This window comes from Fopius arisanus, unplaced genomic scaffold (assembly GCF_000806365.1).
Source record: "Fopius arisanus strain USDA-PBARC FA_bdor unplaced genomic scaffold, ASM80636v1 scaffold00072, whole genome shotgun sequence".
NCBI classification, from domain to species: Eukaryota; Metazoa; Arthropoda; class Insecta; order Hymenoptera; family Braconidae; genus Fopius; species Fopius arisanus.
The window spans coordinates 674,929-695,212 of NW_011887811.1; the positions used below are offsets into that span (position 1 = coordinate 674,929).

Below are 20,284 nucleotides of genomic sequence, written 5' to 3' on the forward strand. Positions count from 1 at the left end.
CTGGTCTTTACTGCTGGGCTCTGCTATGCTCTGGTCTTTACTGCTGGGCTCTGCTATGCTCTGGTCTGCTGGGCTGCTATGCTCCCCCTCTTGTGCGCTGGCCTGTTGGGATTTAGAAAACAGGGCTCTGATGAGCCCGTTGCGAATTGAGTCATCCAGGGCTCTAAAAAGAGCCGATTGCAAATTGAGTAAACCAGGGCCCTGAAAAGAACCGATTGTGTTTTGTTTATAATCCACAGCTCTAAGAGCTGATTGGATTATGAGAATTCCAGGGCTCTGAAAAGAGCCGATTTAAAAGTCAACAGCGATATTGAGAATTCATCCGTAACTGACAGAGCCAGTCTTTCGAACGAAAGACGATCGTCGAGCGTCTGCGATGTGCCAGCTGCGCCGTACGCCGGAACCTCCACAGCAATTCTCTCGAAGAGTCCACCGCTTTGCTGGATACTCGCGTCAGGAGATTGCAGATATAGACAGCGCCACGCTGCATTCCCTCCGCTCCTTCACTGGATCGCCTCGTTCACTGCTTGGCTGCTGTACTCCTATGCCACTGCTGGGCTGCTGGATTCCGATGTCACTGCTGCTGGCTGGAGCTCTTCACTGGATGAGATTCGGGAACGAAATGCACCCCTCTGGGCGAGTTGCGCTATTCTTATACACAGTTCCGACACGGTGATTGGCGGAGATTTCGTGGTGGGAGATTAAAACTAAATCCTGCGCACAACATACAACGCATAATCTTAATCTTGAAATTGAAACGAGAAATTTTGAATTTCAAATTTGAATCAGACCAATCGGCACGGGCCCTCTCCACGGTCGGCGCAAGTTGATATGAGGGCGTGAATCTGGGATAAAATTTCATTTACGCCGTCGGAGTTGCAGCGGTCACATCGTGGAAAGGAAAGGAGCAAAGCAGAGGAAAGCAGAGACCACCAAAGAGCCCAGCAGAATAGAGCAGGAGAAACTTGGAAAATTATTCGATTCACCAATTGAAAAATGAATCCTGCCGATCCAACATAACTCTCCAACAATCCGCCATTCTCTAGCGAACTTAACGCTCTGACACGATCCCGTCCTGAAAAAAAAAGTCATCATTTTGAAAGTCTCTGATCCTCTCTGAAGAGAACGAAAATAAAAAACCTTGGAGTCACCAACACCCACGGCGAAGGACATACGGTACGGAACGTACGGTACATCAACCACCACCATTTTTTCGAATGTCCAACGAGCCCAAATTTAGAACCTCAAAATTTTGTTGAATCCGAATTCAATACGGATTGAATTTTTATGGAACCCTTTGAAAATGAATAGGAATGTGGAGGTTAAAAAATACTAAGATTTTTTTTTTGCGATACACGTTGCTGCATTTCACAGGAAAGAATATTACATTTTGAATCGAAAAATTATGATCAGTTTTACAATTGGAAAATTCATCTTCACAAATAAATGAAATAACCGATACCCTCAGTAGTCTCGGTGACCTTGGATCGGAATTTAAGAATATCTTGAAAAATTCATGTAAAAATAATTCTAGAATACCATTACTGCAATCACGTCAAGGGCCAAGTAACACGAAAATTCGAAATTTTTTGGTAAAGATGCACCAATTTTCAAAATTCACTCAATTTATTCATACGAGCTAAATACAAGGACAAAAATAAAATTTCCCACGACCGTCATTAATTATGTACAACACTAATTTAATTATTATCGTCTATTGCCTACTGATTTATTCAAGAATCCGCAAATTCGTCTTTAGGTATAAATTTTCATACTTATCCTCATTTTATTTGATTCGATAAATTTGATAAAAGTGGAATGTATCGAGTAGTTGTGAATTTTAAAAAACGGTGACTCCGTCATTTTAATTCTAGCCTCACTCCTGCCCTTTTTTTTGCTGGTCAATGAAGATAATTTGTTAATACACTATAAACATATGTTTTTAACGAGTTTCTACGATGCATGCACATCTGAACATACGATGTTTCCATACATTAGATTTTCATGCGTCATAAAAAATGTCAAGTGCTACATAAATTTCCGTGGCCACACATGAACTCAAACTGATCTTATTTCTCCATAATTCAACAATAAATATTAAATTTCATGAGTGACCCATATATCAGCAGTACTATCCGTGTCACCGTGAATCTCACTCAGGCACGTTTTTTAATAAATACATTTTTTCTTGTTGCATCGTTTTCAACCACTGTCTGTGTTCACATAAATACGGATAGATTGGAACAACCATAACGCTTATGTCATCAACTGATGCCATGGGTAAATATTCGTCATCATTTTCATCGACCTTTTCTGGCTTTCCTCGCCAAATTCGACCAATCAAACGACCTCGTGCTGCCTGAACCAATTCTTGAGCGCCCATAGTTAATCTAAAATTATTTCAGATATTCGAAATTGTTGTCCATTTATGCTTATAATATTTTTTTAACAATAAAATAAAAAAATCGCGAAATAGAAAAAATACCTGTATTCTAATGAGGGCGTATCTGGTGCTAGTGTTTTCCGAAGAATTGTTCCTGCATCCTTGTTACTGACAACATCCCATAATCCGTCTGTTGCGATTATTACGCAATCCCTCTCTGTGAGTTTATATTCATCTAACCTGAGGCATTGGATTTCCGGCTGAGAGGATAAGAATGGTTTGATGCTAACACCAGTGCTAGCTGCTTTCAATCCGTGATCTCCGAATCCCCTTGTTACTCCAATTGTTCCCATCACTCGACTCTTTTACAAAAAAAAAAAAGAACAACAATCCATAAAGCAGGCATTTAGCAAATGAACTATTAAATATTTTAATCAATTCAATTCAAGAAAAAAAATGTTCTTTTCATTCACTGGTATTTTTTTGACCGTTATTTATCCATTATTACCCTCTTTCCGTGACCAGATACGAGGGGTAATTTCAAATCAGGATGTGTCAAAACTTTATACGTCCAACCAGTCATGTAGGGCTCTCGATAAAGCACCATTGAACCCAATTCCTTCTCCAATGGACGTTTGCGGAATTCTAACGGTGTAAAATAACCCTTCAACAATTCACCATCTTTCAGCGAGCCCAACGCTCTGACACGATTCGATTCAGAATCGGGAGTATGATCTGTGGTTAATGCGCGTTGGTCATCTCCATGGACAAGTACGGTTCTAGAAAAAACAGCTCATTAATTTGAAAGTCTCTCTTTCTCGTAGAAGAGAAAAATAAAATTTGAAACCTCGAGTCTCCAGCACCTGCAGCATATAGGATTCCATTTAAAAATAAAACAGTGAGTGCGGTACACCCGCCGCCACCGTTTTGTGCCTGATGTTCAACTAGCTGATCCATTTGCCTGTATGCCATTTCAATAGCTCCAATTACAAGATCTCTCCCTCTTATAAAATTATCTCCATTATCATTAAGCAGCATATGACCAGGAATGGCTTGTAATCGTTCCTAGTAACGAAATTATCGTTATTACAGTTTTTTTATGTATTCTACTTTGAGAGATAAATCAAAAAGGTAATTTTTTACGAGAATAAGTCGATGCAGATGTAACCTAGATGTGAGTGCCACTTGATATCCAGCATGTCCATCAAACATTGAAAATATAATATAAGGCAGTGATATATCTCTGTCAGATAAGAATAAATCTCCTCTTGTTGCTGCTGCCTGGTCCTCATTCCATGTACTTTTTCCTGCATTTATGCATTCTGCATAACCAGCACACCATGGCAAACGACTCAGGTCCCTTGGAACGATTATAGGCCGCACTTTATGATCCGCGCTGACCTAATTACAAAATGAGACAAGCCTATCTAACAACAGCATAAAACAATTTTTTCATTCAAATTGGCAAATTGAATACTTTTCGAATGCAGTAAATGATAATTTATAAAATTACACTAGCCAAATATTTTCCAACAGATAATGTACATGTGCTTTTTGACTGTAGGAAATTATGAGAATATTTGTAAGCCCGATATTTGTCCAAAATTCATAAAAAATATTACCTGCGTCTCCTCATTTGTAAGACCTAAGAAACATGGTCTACTGTACGGTTTTGCCTCAATCTCCACATTTGAATTGACATAATCACTGGCAATTTCATTTTCCGAATCATTGTGATATTGTAAGCCAAGCTCATTACCCGACACCGCATTTATTAAAGCCGACTTGAATCGATTGAACATTTTTCAGTTTTTTATCGAAAAATAAGGCCTATTTTATATTTTGAATATGTGATTGATATAGTTGGTCATTAAATAGGCCGAATCATGGAGAGGGTATTATTTCCAATTATTGTCCATAACGGAGTTCTATTATTAGATAACAGTGGATTTGAGAAACAATCGTCCGTGTTTTATTATCTAAAAATCATTTTGAATGGACAGTTTATTGCAGCTGTCAACCACACCACTGGAGAAACAATATCACATGCATATTATTCCTTATTTTTATTTTTCATTTTTGATCCATTTGGCCATCAAATTCAATGACTCGAACTCACGGATTTCACCAGGCAATATTCACAATCAATCTTTGTTATTATGAATTAATTCCACTGTAAGGTTATCCTATGGCGGAATTTGTACGATTTAGATGTCAGAACTTTCCAATCCTTCTTCGAAATAAAATGACGCTAGAGAGCGTGACAAACAAGTTTGACTTTTTTATCGCCCGTGGTGGTGTAGATTTTCTCTGACCAAATGAAATCTTCTTCAAGCTTATTTTTCGTGATATGGCACATAAAGAAAGAATGAAAAAAAGAGAATAAAACAAAATTGGAGAAAAATAAAAGTATTTTGGGTATCGGGGAGCCATGAAATTATTTTTCACCACCATCATCGACTTGTTCCGCTTCGAAGTATTCCCAAAATTGTAATCTCTCCAGATGATACGATTTTCATGGCACAGATCAATTGTCTTGCCGCCATTAGTTCTTCTTTTGTTGTAACGAAATTGAATAGCTTACGCAAAATGAAATTTTAAAAGCGAAATTGAATTTTTTGAGTTCCAAATATGAGTTTTCGTATCAGCATTATCTCAGAGTTTTTTTTACTCTGTACTGGTGGGCTCTGCTATGCTCTCCTCTCCTCCCCTCTTTCTGCTGGGCTTTAGAAACCAGAGCTCTAATGAGCCGGTTGCGAATTGAGTAATCCAAGGCTCTGAAAAGAGCCGATTGTGTTTTGTTTAATCCAGAGCTCAAGAGCCGACTGGATTATGAGAATTCCAGGGCTCTGAAAAGAGCCGATTGAAAAATCAACAGCGATATTGAGAATTCATCCGTAGCTGACAAAGCCAGTCTTTCGAACGAAAGACGATCGTCGAGCGTCTGCGATGTGCCAGCCGCGCCGTACGCCGGAACTTCCACAGCAATTCTCTCGAGGAGTCCACCGCTTTGCTGGATACTCGCGTCAGGACACTGCAGATATAGACAGCGCCACTCTGCATTCCCTCTGCTCCTTCTCTGGATCGCCTCGTTCACTGCTTAGCCGCTGTACTCCTATGCCACTGCTGGGCTGCTGGATTCCGATGTCACTGCTGGGCTGCTGGATTCCGATGTCACTGCTGCTGGCTGGAGCTCTTCACTGGATGAAATTCAGGAACGAAATGCACCCCTCTGGGCGAGATGCACTGTTCTTATACACAGTTGCGTCGCTGCAATTGGCGGAAATTTCGTAGTGGGAGTTTAAAACTGAATCCTGCGTACAACATACTGCGCATAATTTTAATTTTGAAATCGAAGCGAGAAATTTAGAAGTTGAACCAATTAGAGATCACTCGGCACGCGCCCTCTTCACGGTCTGCGCAAGTTGATATTAGGGCGTGAATCTGGGATAAAATTTCAGATGCGTCGTTGGAGTCGCAGCGGGTAGACCGAGGCAGGGAGCAGAGCCGAGCAGAGCATATCGCCTCAGATGGATAGCAGACGTAGACGAGATCACAGCAGAGGCTAGCGGAGCAAATGCAAACCAGAGAACAGAATCTTGGGAAATTATTCCACCAACCAAGAATTCTCGATCTCAAGCTGCTGACCTTGACTAAATCAGAGATGAAAATTCGTCCACGCGGATCAAAGCTACACCTACAGAAAGGAGCAGGAGCCCTGGAAATAATAATTTCTCTAAATGCCGATGAGTTGTTCACTCAAAGTAGAGATACTTGAGAATTTTTCGTTCTTTGTAATGAAACTTATCTTCATTTCAATTATACGGAATCTTCCGTCAACCCTCAACATTTTTCAAATTTTGTATCTGAGCACATGAATAGCTCGGGGCGAGATGCATACCTAACCTATTACGCAATCATCAGAGAAAGTACTTAATGATAATAATATTCTTTTTCCTTATTTCAATGCGTAAGGTCAGGGTTTTCCTTCATGTCAAATTCGCCCAAGCTCTCGCATGAAGAGTAATCGATTGATTATTTCAATTACTCTAATTAAATAAATTTTGTAATTCTATAACGATATTTTTTTTTATCGGTAATTATGAATCCAATACAACATGAAAATATATGGTGATTCTCCTGGCGAAATATGATTATCATACCAATTATAACAAAAAAATTTTACCCTCAGCTGGCGGCCTGACCTTCGAGGGAACAGAGTAACATTTCTCTGCCATACTCTGGGTAATTGAATTTTTAAGCAATTGCAGTTTCAGATTGTTTATTACCAGACGTGTCGACAAGAGGAAGAGGCAACGTATGACGTTCTTGTCTCGTTTGGATCGTCTGGGAGCATTCACGGCACACCTGAAGCATACCTCTTCAGGATTCAGTACAAATCGTGCTCTCTCACTTGAAGGACCAACACTAACATTCGTGCAAGTGCAATTTCGAATTTCAAATTTTTATTTCTACTGATTTTTACGGAAATGGGAGGGCCTGAATTCCTATTTTTCCTGGGACTTTTGGCCTTTGGATACACTACCAGTGAGTTAAACGATTATTCGCCAAAAATTAATTTTTACCCGTAAATTTATTCCCTCAAACATTATTTTAGTACTTCTTGATTTTTATAATTTTATTTTTAATGGAAATTAATGATTGGCGATAATTAAACATAACGGAACATAAAATTTTAATAATTTCGTTTTGTGTAGAGATGTTATAGAGTCATAGTCATCTTCAGCAACTATGCAAATTACTGTATTATAGCCGTAACTGTCGATGATGTCAACTTCAAATGCATAAATGAAACTAAAGAAAATAATTTTCTCTTGTTCTCTCAATATATAGTAATAATGAAACAACTAACATGATAAGTTTTTGTTTGTACCAGAGTGTCCCAGTCAGGAACTCAATCCTCAACGAGAAATCCTCTGTTACATTTCATCAAATGATTTGAAGCAATTCGAAAATTCAATTTGCCGATGCACAACGATTGTGTTCAAGGGTCATAATCTTCAGGATCTTGCGGTTTCCGGTAAATATCCCATGAAAAATATACAAGAGAAAATGAGAGAGTGATAATATCATTTCAGTTTCAATACTTTCCAGAAAATTATTTCATCATTTCAAAGAGAAAACAATTTCCATTTATTAGGCTGCTTTTTTTTGTCTCTCGTAATGCTGTCAATTTTGAAAGGAAAATGTACGATGGTTTTCTGATTATTATTGTCTGTTTTCTATGCAATCTAATTTTTTTTTTGTATGACACGCTTGACGTGAGAAGCGTGCAGTCTTGATTTTTGCGTGTGCTGTGAGCTTTCTTGGGTACCAGGAATGGCAAAAATTATACAATTTTTTGCTTCAACCTCATTAGTTGAGATCTATGGAACCATTTAGTTGAGGAAATCAATGTTTTTGTGTGGTGATTTGTGACTCGTTATCCCATTTTAAAGAATATCCATGAGGGTAGGGGTTTTCTCACTCTTCGCCTGTTATCACCTCAACTTTTTTTTATTGTATATATAATTATGGAATAAAATGTGAACAACCTTATATCCTGCTAACGAATAAAACACTTTCCCTTGGAATCATAAATACTTTGTCGTAGTGACGTTCAAATTGCCGTCCACATAAGGAAACCCTCGTGCAAGAAACATCACATACCACCTCAGATGAGACAAAAAAAGCAATTCCATGACTTGAGAATATATCGCGATCCTATGGTCATTGCGTAAAGCCAAAATAAATGTTTGTACAATAGTGGAGAGTTTCAACATTCTCTGTCAGAAAATTACTCTTGAAATTTAAAATTAAAGCGGTTGGAATTTTTCCCACCGTCCAACTTGCAAAAAAATTATTTTCTCTCATTTATTTCATTCATTTATCCAAGGAGTTTTCTATTTTGAAGATTTAATGAACATTTGACGATTCAATCTTAGAATGAATTGAATTCCACATTGAAAATTCTGTCGCAATCATCACTGAAGATGAAATAAATTAAAATAAAATTACACAAGTATAATTATTATTTGCGAAATAATCCCAGCCACACCCCGGAGTGATTGAATCTCTGATAATGATGAGATGTTAATTTTCCTGTTGGTAAATTCAGCCAAATACATCACCATTTTTTTACATTGAATGCCGAAGAGAATTATTCATTGAATCGAAGCTGCACGAACGTTTTCCAAGGAAATCAGAAGAGAGCATAAATCATAATTAAGTCTCACTTTTCAATAAATTTTAATATATCATCACACATATGGCCGGTTGTATTGATTTATGCACTGATTGAATGGAATTAATCTAGGAAATCCTATGAAGTTCCAAGATGCCATTAATTGTATTAATATACATGACGTCATCATGACATTTGACCCAGAATCGTGACGTCAGGCATAAGTGCATCCGTCTGATTCATATGGTTTTCTTCTTCGCTCATTACGATAACATCATTAGCATTCAGCAAAGATATTCATTTTATAGTTTAATAAGAATGCACCACCAAGTGGGGAAGCCATATTGGCATCTTTCTATACATTTCCACAAATATAATCTGCTCATTACTCCGTAATTTTATAACACTCATTCCAGCTTATGACGGGGCTTTTAATAATTTTTAGCTTTTCGGGGAATCCGAGAGTCTTTGAAGAAAATCAATCCAACTATTCAATTTGTCGTCAGCATCGATGACCATCAAGAGTCATTGAAAACTTCTGCAGCAGCTATTCCGCAAGCAATCGCCGCAATTTGTGCAATTTTGAAAGAGGTGGGGATAAATCAAAATTAGCATTTTATTTAATTGATTTTAATATTATTTACTAGTATAATATAATAATAATGTGTTTGTAGGTTGACGGTGTAGAATTGAATATAACTGCAGGCAATAAAGAACGTTTAGTGCATTTTATTCAGGGCTTGAGAGAAGAAATGAGTAGAAAATCTGAAATGAAAAGAATTTTATTAGCATTGCCACAAAAAAATGAACACCTTGTGAAGGAGTTTGACTTGAAAAGTCTCGTAAAGTAAGGAAATAAAATTTATTCGGTATATGCTTGAGAAATTATATTTTTATACATTGATTTTATTTATCGCAGATATGTCGATTTGTTTACCGTCCCCACGCATTATCTCATGGGTGATGATGATTTATTTAAAACTTTTCATCCTTCGAGATTGATGGGACTGTCTGATCTTTTGAATACAGATAATTTGGTGGATCTTATCCATGGCCTTGGTGTTGATAAAGGGAAGATAGTAATTTCTGTGCCAGCGAGTGGATATAAATTTACTCTCCAGGATTCAAAGAATAATGCACTCGGTGCACCTACAGTCGACGAAAAGCCGGTGATAATCGATCGAAAGGAATTCTGTGAAATTATCAAAAACGGGGAATGGATAATTGAACGAGAGGGTGATCTTACAGCTCCTTACATTTTCAATGGATTGACTTGGATTGCATTCGAGGATGAAATTTCCACAAAAATCAAGGGCAAGTACGTTCTTCTTCGAGACATAGCCGGTCTTGCGATCCATGATGTAGCAAATGACTCCACAACGAACTGCAGCAAAAGCATTCTTGAGGAAATCTATCACTCCTTTACTGATAACCAGAGAAAAACTCGAGAAGCCGTCCTGAATTCACTCGAAACAGATATTAAAAATACGGCAAGTCCATATCCAAATAGTGTGAAATCCTCCAACTTCAGGATAGTTCAAGTGGTTGATAGTGGAGGTAACGTTCGTGCTGTCAGAGAAAATAAGCAAACTGAGTTTATCTGTATGAAACAAGGCCACTTTGTACACCCGAAGAGCTGCAACAGGTTTTACCGCTGTGTAAAATTCAATCAACAAGTTGAAAACTACAGTGTATTCGAGTTTGATTGTCCCGATGGTTTGTCATTCGATGAACGAACTGAAGTATGTGTCTGGCCTGGTTCTATGCCAAAAGGTTCACCTTGTCCCGGAAGCAGCGAAATCGCACCAACAGCTCCACGAAGATTCCGCTGTCCTGGAGAAGGTTATTACGCTGATCCTAACAACTGCAGATGGTTCTTCGCCTGTATGAATTTAGGACAGGATGATATGACACCATACGAATTCCGATGTCCTTACGGATTGGTGTTTGATGAAAAAAAATTAGTGTGCGATTGGCCATGGCTAGTGCCCGCCTGTGCTGGTAAAAATTACAACTACGGTGGGGAGAACATCTACGGTACTCTAGATTTTGGTGTTTCAAATTCCGTAAAACATGGAGAAAATAATGGCCCATCCAATAATTCTGCGCGAGAGTACTCAAACCGCTATGATCATTCGTCACATGGACACGAAAAAAATTACACGAAAAAAATCCACTCCTCTCTAAATCACGTCACAGAAGCCGCAGATAATTCTAAAGGAAACAGTAATCCTTCACAACCCAGGGATAAAGAAAACCCACAAATCAAAAAAAATTATACCACCACTTTAAAACCTACCCAGAATAATGAAGCAACAATAGCCCCAGAGGGTGGTTTGATTTCAACTATTCCATCTCAAGATAATATTTTCCCGTCAACACCGAAGTATCGAGATTATTCGGTAGATGGTGGAAAATTAACTGAAATCTCAGTAAATATTGGAAGTCCAAATGCGCAGGAAATTTCATCTAAACCGGACGAAGCAACGTCAAGTGAATCATCTATTCAAACAAGCAATTCTGTTGGAATAATATCGAGTATAAATCGTCCTATATATGTTCCGACACAAAGTGAAAAACCCGGCTTTGGGATTTCCATAAATTCGAATGCAGACTATGATTTATTACAAGATAATCCAAAAAATAGAGAGATCAATTTGGGAAAGGGTATTGGTCTCACTGGATCCGATGTGTCTGGTGTTACTTCAAGGATTTCTATTGGGAATGCATATCATCCTAATCAAGCCAGTACTATTGGCATTAAAACTCAATCGAAATATTATCCAGGTGTATCGAATACATTTGGTTCAATACAATCGACTAAGCAATATAATACAAACAGCGCCGGAGAAATTCAATTCCCGTACACTCCAGCGATAAATCGAGGAATAACAAATAATCAATTCGGACAAAACAAACAACCTGGAATAGCGTTTGGAAATACTGGAGGAAGCCAAACATCTTTTCTCAATGAAATTCATTCGGGTGTAACGCCTGCCCTTCCCTCAGGAAAATTAGGATTTCATTATTCCACTAACCCCTATGTAACCTCGTCGGAAATTACAACATTTGGTACACAAAATGCAATATTAAATGGAGTTACTCGAGAAAAATTACCAGATGATTATTCGGTGGCAATACCCAAGGGCTCTCATGGCAACCAATTTTTCACCAATTACGCTTCTAAGGACCCAATCAATGGGGGAAATCCCTTCCTACCATCGACACCTGCAGCACCCTTTAAAGGAAGTAATAGAAATGAATTATCTGTGAATTATCCAATCAGTAATTCGGGGTATAAAGGAAATCCCTTTCTCCCATCAACACCGTCCACACCCGGCGACAGAGTTAATAATAATGAATTTTTCGTAAATCAACCGTCCATTAATTCGGGATATAAAGGAAATCCATTCCTCCCACCGACACCAGCTCCAAATTATGAGGGAGGAGTGGGAACACCAATTTTCACATATCCATCTAGAAATCCACTGTATAAGGGAAATCCATTTCTTCCGCCAACATCAGCCACCGGCTCTGGCAATAAATATTATCCAAATCAAGCCGGTAATTCTGCCGAAGTTACACTGAGACCTTCTAGCGGCAATTCTTACAAGACTAATGAGTATTATGACAACGGGGGTCGCAGCACAATTCGTTACAACAATGGTTTAATCACCCATAAATATACGGAGGATGATATTAAAAGTGGAAAAATTCCGTACCAAACTCTTTCACCGTGGATACCTGGAAATCAAACGTCTAGCCCTATTGCGGGAATTTATACGGCGCCAGATTTTATTAAAACAGTCCCCGCAAAAACAGGAATAACAAAAGCGCAATTGGGTGGAAGTGGAACGTATGTTGTGGGATCTTATAAACCGACACCAATAACAGAAAGCAATACAATTCAAATTGGGGAAAATGCTTTCAGTAGTTTAAATAATATACTGCAATCAACACTGCAAGCCAAGTCTATTCCCAATAGCCCTATTTTGAAAAATTCACAGTCATATATAAAACGTATAGAATCCACGACCGTGGCTTACGATAAAAAGGGAGAAATTACAACTCAAACGCCTATTTACAATATTCAAATTGATAATAAACCAGGAATAACTTCGAGACCAGTAGATATTAATACTTTCTCAAAAGTATCAGAAATATCCCCTACGGCACCTTCGACTCCGCTTTCTGTTTCATCGACTGCAGAATCCATTGTGGATACGACTAGAAAACTATCAAGCGATGGTTACAAATTCAAGTCGTCAACTTCAATACCCGATGCTGGCCTTTTTTCTCAGCCATTCACAAGACCGACTTCCTCCTCTAGCGTAGGAAAGAATCTCAGAGACAACCAAATTGATAATCAAGATGATAAAAACGATAAATTCTCGAGTATATCGTCCACAGATTTTAAAAATGATCAAGGAAATTATGGACAATCAACTCAGACTGTCGATGAAGGATACGACTACGAAGATCGAAGTACGAGCTTTGGACAAAAAATTTCCCAAAATAAAATAGAGTCCAATGATTTAAATACGCAATTCGACACCTCCACGAAATCCAGGGTAAATATAATATATTTTCTCATTTTTTATTTAAAGGTAAAAGGAAATTCTTCTTAAGACCTTTTTTCTAGAATGCAATGACAGCTGGAAAAACGGTCTAGATAAAATTTATCCATTTTGCTGATAACAATTTTTTTCATGCAGTTTGAGAATTCAGCATCGACTACATTGTCGGCACCGGCAGACACGTATGATGCCACACCCACACGAATTACGCCAATTGATGTAAATTACAATTACCCTAGACCTAATTCACTTCCTCCAACCGGTGAGCAGACAATCAAGCCAATATTGGTACAGCAAACAAAAGAAACAACAAAGGAATCCCCCAAACCCGGAAATAATTACAATCGAGGAACTTCCAAGTATCGACCAACTCATGATCAATACGACGATACGGAAATCAATAAAAATAATCCAATAAAAGTAACGACTCAACAACCGGCTGTGACAACCTACAATGGAGGTTACAAAGATTCATCAGCGATCCCATCATCTGGAATTGTTAAAATAGAGAAAGGAGGAAAGGTTGTAGTTAAATACAGTGATTTACATCCTGTTCTACTTGAAAAATTGGAGGCTGAATGCACCTGCCGATCCGATCCGTTTGCTCTTCACAAAAGTAATAAACCGCTCTTGATCGATTCATCGAAAGGAATTATTGACCTGGCAAACTACGATGAATCGGACATTGACGTCGATCTGGGAACCAATAAAGGATATAGTGAGAATATTGGACTGACAACCACATCTTCATCGGAAAAATTCACATCTAACGTAAAAATTTCCAGAAAACGTACTTTAACTCTGGATGGAAATATCGATACGAGTAAATCAAGAGATGGCAAAAACCTGTCTCATTTTGAAAATTATCGGGACGGTAATCAAAATAATGAAACATTTGATACCGATGAAATTGAATTTTTAGGAGTCGATCCAGAAGGCAAAGAGGAATGCGCACGTGCAGGGCTTTTTAGGCACCCGAAATTTTGTAATAAATTTTACGTTTGCCACTGGGATCAAGCGGAGGAAAAATTTATACTCAATTTATCCGACTGCCCAGTGCATTTATCATTCGATAGTAGAGCTGGAGCTTGTAATTGGCCCAGTGATGGACCAGCATGTCAAAGCGATCATCTTCTCGTTTGAATCATATAATTTTATCGATTGTCCAAATTTTACTTATATAATTAATTTATACTGATTCGTGTAACGATAATTCCCCTGATTTCTATCCCCTGTCCAATGGCAAATGAATTGAAAATCTTTGTGAAAGTGTCTCAGCGCTACACAAACGAGTGAAAGTCGATTGGAAGTTTTAATCTGGATCCTACAGTTGTGCCCTTAGAATAGTCAATAAATAAATCAAAAGCGCGAGTTGAAATCTCACGGAGAATAGACGAAAGGAGAAAAAAAAATATCTGTATATAATCCAGTCTTATTTTTTGCAGCTCGATTTTTTCTTACATTATTGCTAATAAATCTGTCAGTATACTCGCTGCATTGTTTTTTGATTTCTTTTAGTCCTGTTGATAATTTATTAACTATTCACATTACCACAAATATTTGACTCACATGGAAAATGAGAAGCTCCACTGGAACATGCGCATCCAGTCGAACCATGTAATTATTTCTCATTATGCAATAGTGCAGTTTGTTAGCTAGCTGACTTCGGTGTTAGCTGTACAGCACATGATTTATTAATTTGACATACGACTCTAGTTCTATTAATAAGTCGTCGACAGTACTAGCACTGGTTAAATTACATGCTCGGAAGTGAAAATTTGAACATCTATTACTGCTACTTAACATTCAAATATATGATGTGCAACTCCAATTATAATCTAGATCAATGCAATTTCGTGGAGTATCTGTGTCAGAATGAGAATTATATTAATAGAGTTGAGATAATTTTTATGAAATTAATAGCCGTTAACTGGGGCAAATGCGAATACGAATAATAATGGAGAATTGAAGGGTTTTAAAAAATATGGTTTTTGTATAGTGGGGAAAATGCGTTGGAGTTGGGTGGGGAATAATAGTTTGTACACCAAGGTGCTGATGGAAGAAAGAGAAAACTGAGAGTACGGAGCTTTAGGTCAGATAGTCGGGGCTCGAAAGTTGATATAAAGGCGGGTACCAAGTGACAAGAACGGCGAACGTACTAGAACTGCCAGCAGAAAGGCAACACCAGTCCAACCTCCGGCAGTCCCGGCTGGAGGCTGAAACATTCAAACTGCCACACCAAAATTCGCCATCATGTAAGTTAATTATCTTTTTTATTTCATCCAATACCGATATCTCATTTTTAGCCCTTCCTTCCAATTATTAATTGTTCAAATCTCTTGGACAAAAGTTGTTATTTTTTGGATATTGCGTCTCTTTGTTAACGCGTTTATTACATCGAATTTTTTTGCCATTCAACATTCTTATGTAAATGCAAATTCAACGATTGTATCCTTCGAACTTTGTTTTATTATCATTACGAAAGCAACGAATAACTGGGTGTTTACTGAGACAGTAAGTACTTCAGTTGAGAAGTCAATAATTCCGGGGATATGTAGTTTAAAATCTGCTTAACAATCTTTCAGTGAAATACTTTTATCACAATCAACTCGTTTTTCATGTCATTATTTTGCTGTACTGCAGTTTCTACGGAGTGAAAGGATACGAAAAACCAGTTTCCAATCACGCAGTGTTTTAAAAAATCCGTTCAATTTTGTCCGCAATAGTCAACGTTCATGCGACATGTTTAATTAATACGATCTTATCGTCGGCGATATCTCAAAATTACAACTCATTTTGATATTTATTTGACCGGCTCTTTCAAAATGATTATGACAATGTTTAATTGGGTAACAAGGTCAACTGACCAACTTGTCACTTTCCCTTTGTATAGAAAGTGGAATAAGATCCAATGGTGCGTAAACAAGTTCCTCTCTTTTATCCCTCTCTCTTTTACGCCCTTCGCGTCGCTCATGCACTTATTTGTATTTGAATGATAAATCTCATTTGTAGATGAATTCGATTTTTGTGGGAGAAATTGAATTAATTCCGAAGCTGTTATTGCATTTCCAGGTTGGTGTGGCTAGTTGTGCTGGGATTAATAGCTTACCTGGGTGAAGCCGCCCAGCCAGATCCACCAGCATCTGGCATTACAACCGTTGGTTCCCTCAGAATCGCCACGGCTGAGGATTGCGCTGGGGTGGTGGCATTTTCCGCAACATCGGGGACAAATAATGTAAGTCCATGCCATTATATCCTTATAAGGATATCTTCTCAGCGCGTTTAATTTTTCTTGGGAGAACCTGAAACACACGCACCATCCATTCCCTATGGAGCCCTGAAATTAAGAAATGCTAATTAATTTGATTTTGGTGCTCAGGATGCCCGACTGATCTTCAGCGAGACGTTAGTGAACAAGGGCGTTGGTTATGTCGCAGAAACTGGAATATTCACAACACATTGTCCTGGACTCTATCAATTTAGTTTTGCTGGATATGGAAGCTCGGACTTAAAGTTAACATTGAAGAGAAAAGCCAACAAATCGGACAGCTGGAGGCCAATTGTATCAGCTGGCCCCGGTGGTGGAGCAAATATTGTATTGTTTGATGCCGAAATTGGGGATCAGTTTGCCGTATTCGTTGATGCTGGTAAAACCACTGAAGGTTTGACGTACACAGGTTTTCGTGTTGCTAAAAAATTATGAACATTCAGACGGAGTTTATTAGGCTGGGATCTTCATCGAAAAATCAGAGCGGAAATTTAAGATTAAAACCGAAATTATTTGCCGCCTCGAACGCTACTCCCGACGTACCTTTGTACATGTTAAGTTTTTTTTTTCTCTTTCATCTGTCCAGTTTCACTAATTGATGACGATTCCATTGCAAACCACTGTGATAGCTCCTATTATTTCGATATTTACAATATTTCCATCAGAATCTGAGCTCACGACTTCGTTTGCTATCTCTCGTTTTGATTTATCTATTACACCCACCTATTTTCTATTAATGTTCTCTTTTCTTCGGCTTTCACTCTATCTTTTCATCATTTCTCTCTCTCTCTCTCTTTCTGTCTATCTCTTTCTTTCTTTCTCTATGTATTTCTATAATATCTACTTTCGCCTCCCTTTCCACATTTCTATCTTACACTTTCTATGACCTTATTTCTTTTTTCTTCCCTATGTACTCTATTCTCTCACTGTTTTTGTCTTCCATTTTTTCCGCAGTCATGTTCACAGTTTCCTTATTCATTTTCACTTTTTTCCACGTTTTTCTTCTTTTCTAATTTCTTTTACTTCTTCAAACCGTTTATTATCTCTCCAATTTAAACTTCTGTTCATTACTTCTTTTTCTTCTATTGTTTAGACGTGTTTTCCTTTTCTTTTCACCTTTCTCTTCAACTCTTACACACACTTCTACATTTGTAGTCCTTCCGCCTACCCACCAGTATTATTTTCAAAAATAAATTATACCACTTGTGGTATAATATACCCTTTGCAGATATCTCTCTCCTTCCGAAAGCCTTTCATTTTTCTTTAAGCTATATTTTCGAACTCAAAGTTAATTTACTTTCCCACCTTGATTATATTTCTATACGTACGCTTTTTATAAAAAAAAAAATCGACCCTGTCAATAATTCTCTATTTAATTTTTCCAACTAAGAAAAACTCTTCGTTCTTTTCTTCAATACGTACTGTTGTTTCACTAGTTTATAGCTCAGTCGTAACTATACCTGCTATTTCCTACTTTTCTCTCGTCATATGCATTTCTTGTGACTTTGTAAATTTTTTGATTCCTCGCTGTGAACCCATTCGGCTGTGATTTTATTTCTATCCCCTTAATGCTCTATTTTTCTTGTGTGTTCGCCCCCCTTCCTTTCTTAGGATCTATCACAGTAGATAACTTCGCAAAAAGAACAAAAAAAAAACAATGAAATATGAGCAATTCAATTTTATTCAATCATCGTTGATTTATGTAACAAAGTGAATAAAAATACATCGATTAAAAAATATTGTATTGATCAATTGAAAAGATTGAATAAAATCCGAAAATATGTCTTGCACAGAAAATTGAATTAAATCCTTGCGAATTTATATGGACAGTTCAACAGGTGCTTGTTCTATTCCTTCGTAAAGAGCGAGAACGGGATGAACTTCTTGTTGAATAAATTCAGTAACTTGCTCCGGTGATCTTCCAACAAATGTCGATGGTTCCAAAAGGGTTTCAAGCTGATGACGTATGGGATTGAAATACGCGTCATTCTTGATTCTTTCAACGAGATCGTTGTCCAACCCGTGTTGCTTGACTTGAGCGCCAGCTTGATGCGACAGAACGCGAATTTTCTCATGGCACACCTGACGATCTCCACCTGCTTTTACCATTGCCATAATCACATTCTCAGTTGACATGAATGGTAATTCCTGAGCGACGTGTCGCGCAATAACATTGGGATAGACAACCAATCCTTCAGTGATGTTTTGCAGGGTCATTAAAATAACATCCGCTGAGAGAAATGCTTCAGCGAGTGTTATTCTACGATTTGCGGAGTCATCCAGAGTTCTCTCCAGCCATTGAGTGGCAGCGGTTTGCAAGCAGTTCCCTACAAGAGTCATCAAATGTCTAGCAATGCTGCAGCAGCGTTCTGAACGCATTGGATTTCTCTTGTAAGGCATTGCAGATGAACCAATCTGTGTCTGTTCGAAAGGTTCTTCTATTTCTTTCATGTTGGCTAATATTCTTATATCACTGCATATCTAAAAGTATTTGTATTATATATTTTGTATTTGTTCTTATTTTTTGAGAGACTCTTACTTTATGCACAGTTGCTCCCAGTGATGCGAGTGCATTTAAACATTCGACATCGACTTTTCTACTGTAAGTTTGCCCAGTAACTCCGTAATGCTTATCGAATCCGGCTAGCTCCGTCACTCGATCATCGAGTTTTTTCACTTTGTCTCCATCACCTTTAATTAAACATTATCAATAATAATTATTATTAAGTGGATGGTGATGAGACGTGTGAATTAAGGCTTTATGATATTCACCATTAAATAATTGAAGAAATGATGCTTGAGTTCCCGTTGTTCCCTTTACGCCCCGAAACTTGAGGTCATTCCTGGCACGTCGTAGTGCTCTTTCATCCATTAATAAATCATGTAACCAAAGAGTGGTTCTTTTACCGACAGTTGTCAGTTGAGCTGGTTGGAGGTGAGTAAAACCAAGAGTTGGCAAGGATCGGTATTCTTCGGCAAATTTACTCAATCGGGATATAACTCCGATTAATTTCGGCATAAGAATGTCAAAGCCCTTCCGAAGAACAAGAAGATCCTAAAGCAAAATATGTGTTACTAGTTGTAAAAAGCCTAATAAAAACCGGAATATACCGTATTATCTCCGACATAACAACTCGTAGCTCCGAGGTGTATTATTGGCGCGGCTTTTGGACATTGTTTCCCGAAAACATGAACATGAGCCATTACATCATGACGAGTGGCTTTTTCTTCCTCCGCAGCCGCTTCAAAAGAAATATCATCAACATTTGCCTCCATTTCAGCTATTTGTTCTGGTGTTATCATCAACCCTAACTCCTGCAAAGGCAAAACGTAATTCCATTCACAGGACTAATGAAATCATTTCATTCAATTTAGAAAATATATATTTCTGTATTTCATAATACAAAAAAATATATAGTATCCATTCAATTTTCTCAGAGAGGAATCTCTGAATGGGCTCACTTTTAAAATTATCGTGAAATTTCTCCCTCTTTCTCAAAATATGTTATCTGATTAGATAAGAAGGGCTGGGCTCGTCGATGCCCAGATACTGAAACGTGCGTAGAACTCATCCTCACCTGATAGTGAAAACACCTCAGGCTATTTTTTAAAGGCAAATTTTCAATTAACTAGATTCAAAAAATGACGTCCGTATTTACAATTGGGGGTATCGCTTTGAAGGTTCTCAAATTGGTAAGAAAAAAATTATTCATTAAAGAATATTCAATGCACGGATTGTGTTTCCGCTTCCATGAAAGATAATTTTTACAAACATTCGAATACATTTCATCCTAGTTTTACGATGAGTGCACGTGGAATAAATTAACGGAACTTCCATTGAGTGAAAGTGATGGAATTTACAGTGGAATGTT

At 37.8% G+C, this 20,284-nt stretch overlaps 5 protein-coding genes across 5 annotated transcripts in view; 2 read left to right on the top strand and 3 right to left on the bottom strand.

Moving 5' to 3' along the window:
* Positions 1 to 1,330: 1,330 nt before the first annotated feature.
* LOC105269684 (protein phosphatase 1H) lies at positions 1,331 to 4,741 on the bottom strand. The gene is made up of 6 exons (XM_011310127.1): positions 4,006 to 4,741; positions 3,527 to 3,784; positions 3,231 to 3,448; positions 2,892 to 3,162; positions 2,486 to 2,745; positions 1,331 to 2,390 (listed from the first exon to the last, which is right to left on the bottom strand). The coding sequence occupies exons 1-6, from the start codon at positions 4,183 to 4,185 to the stop codon at positions 2,153 to 2,155; spliced, it is 1,425 nt and encodes a 474-aa protein (XP_011308429.1). The 5' UTR covers positions 4,186 to 4,741; the 3' UTR covers positions 1,331 to 2,152.
* Positions 4,742 to 6,640: 1,899 nt separating this feature from the next.
* On the top strand, positions 6,641 to 14,635 carry LOC105269686 (uncharacterized). Its single transcript, XM_011310129.1, has 6 exons — positions 6,641 to 6,931; positions 7,281 to 7,424; positions 9,013 to 9,158; positions 9,242 to 9,414; positions 9,487 to 13,138; positions 13,283 to 14,635. Exons 1-6 carry the CDS (start codon positions 6,874 to 6,876, stop codon positions 14,285 to 14,287), a joined length of 5,178 nt encoding a protein of 1,725 aa, XP_011308431.1. The 5' UTR covers positions 6,641 to 6,873; the 3' UTR covers positions 14,288 to 14,635.
* Positions 14,636 to 15,282: 647 nt separating this feature from the next.
* Positions 15,283 to 17,014, top strand: LOC105269687 (uncharacterized). The gene is made up of 3 exons (XM_011310130.1): positions 15,283 to 15,399; positions 16,217 to 16,379; positions 16,524 to 17,014. Coding segments are annotated over exons 1-3 (489 nt in total). The 5' UTR covers positions 15,283 to 15,397; the 3' UTR covers positions 16,848 to 17,014.
* A 1,130-nt stretch (positions 17,015 to 18,144) lies between these two features.
* On the bottom strand, positions 18,145 to 19,984 carry LOC105269692 (adenylosuccinate lyase). Its single transcript, XM_011310135.1, has 5 exons — positions 19,964 to 19,984; positions 19,524 to 19,727; positions 19,185 to 19,467; positions 18,952 to 19,103; positions 18,145 to 18,893 (listed from the first exon to the last, which is right to left on the bottom strand). Exons 1-5 carry the CDS (start codon positions 19,982 to 19,984, stop codon positions 18,231 to 18,233), a joined length of 1,323 nt encoding a protein of 440 aa, XP_011308437.1. The 3' UTR covers positions 18,145 to 18,230.
* A 23-nt stretch (positions 19,985 to 20,007) lies between these two features.
* The window catches only part of LOC105269694 (adenylosuccinate lyase-like), a 5,920-nt gene continuing 5,643 nt past the window's right edge, over positions 20,008 to 20,284 (bottom strand). Inside the window, exon 4 of the mRNA XM_011310136.1 lies at positions 20,008 to 20,012. Coding sequence (XP_011308438.1) covers positions 20,008 to 20,012 — 5 coding nt within the window. The remainder of the gene's footprint in view (positions 20,013 to 20,284) is intronic.

What these genes read in the sequence shown, in the direction of transcription:
- LOC105269687 (XM_011310130.1), top strand. An exon ending in CAACATCGGGGACAAATAAT is followed by an intron (nt 16,380 to 16,523) that starts GTAAGTCCATGC and finishes TTTGGTGCTCAG; the next exon opens with GATGCCCGACTGATCTTCAG.
- LOC105269692 (XM_011310135.1), bottom strand. Translation starts at nt 19,984, where the DNA reads ATGAGTTCTACGCACGTTTCA. An exon ending in GTTATGTCGGAGATAATACG is followed by an intron (nt 19,468 to 19,523) that starts GTATATTCCGGT and finishes ATTTTGCTTTAG; the next exon opens with GATCTTCTTGTTCTTCGGAA. An exon ending in ATTTCTTCAATTATTTAATG is followed by an intron (nt 19,104 to 19,184) that starts GTGAATATCATA and finishes GTTTAATTAAAG; the next exon opens with GTGATGGAGACAAAGTGAAA.
- LOC105269686 (XM_011310129.1), top strand. Translation starts at nt 6,874, where the DNA reads ATGGGAGGGCCTGAATTCCTATTTTTCCTGGGACTTTTGGCCTTTGGA. An exon ending in TTTGTGCAATTTTGAAAGAG is followed by an intron (nt 9,159 to 9,241) that starts GTGGGGATAAAT and finishes ATGTGTTTGTAG; the next exon opens with GTTGACGGTGTAGAATTGAA. An exon ending in GACTTGAAAAGTCTCGTAAA is followed by an intron (nt 9,415 to 9,486) that starts GTAAGGAAATAA and finishes TATTTATCGCAG; the next exon opens with ATATGTCGATTTGTTTACCG.
- LOC105269684 (XM_011310127.1), bottom strand. Translation starts at nt 4,185, where the DNA reads ATGTTCAATCGATTCAAGTCGGCTTTAATAAATGCGGTGTCGGGTAAT. An exon ending in GCAGGTGCTGGAGACTCGAG is followed by an intron (nt 3,163 to 3,230) that starts GTTTCAAATTTT and finishes TGTTTTTTCTAG; the next exon opens with AACCGTACTTGTCCATGGAG. An exon ending in ACGCCCTCATTAGAATACAG is followed by an intron (nt 2,391 to 2,485) that starts GTATTTTTTCTA and finishes AAATAATTTTAG; the next exon opens with ATTAACTATGGGCGCTCAAG.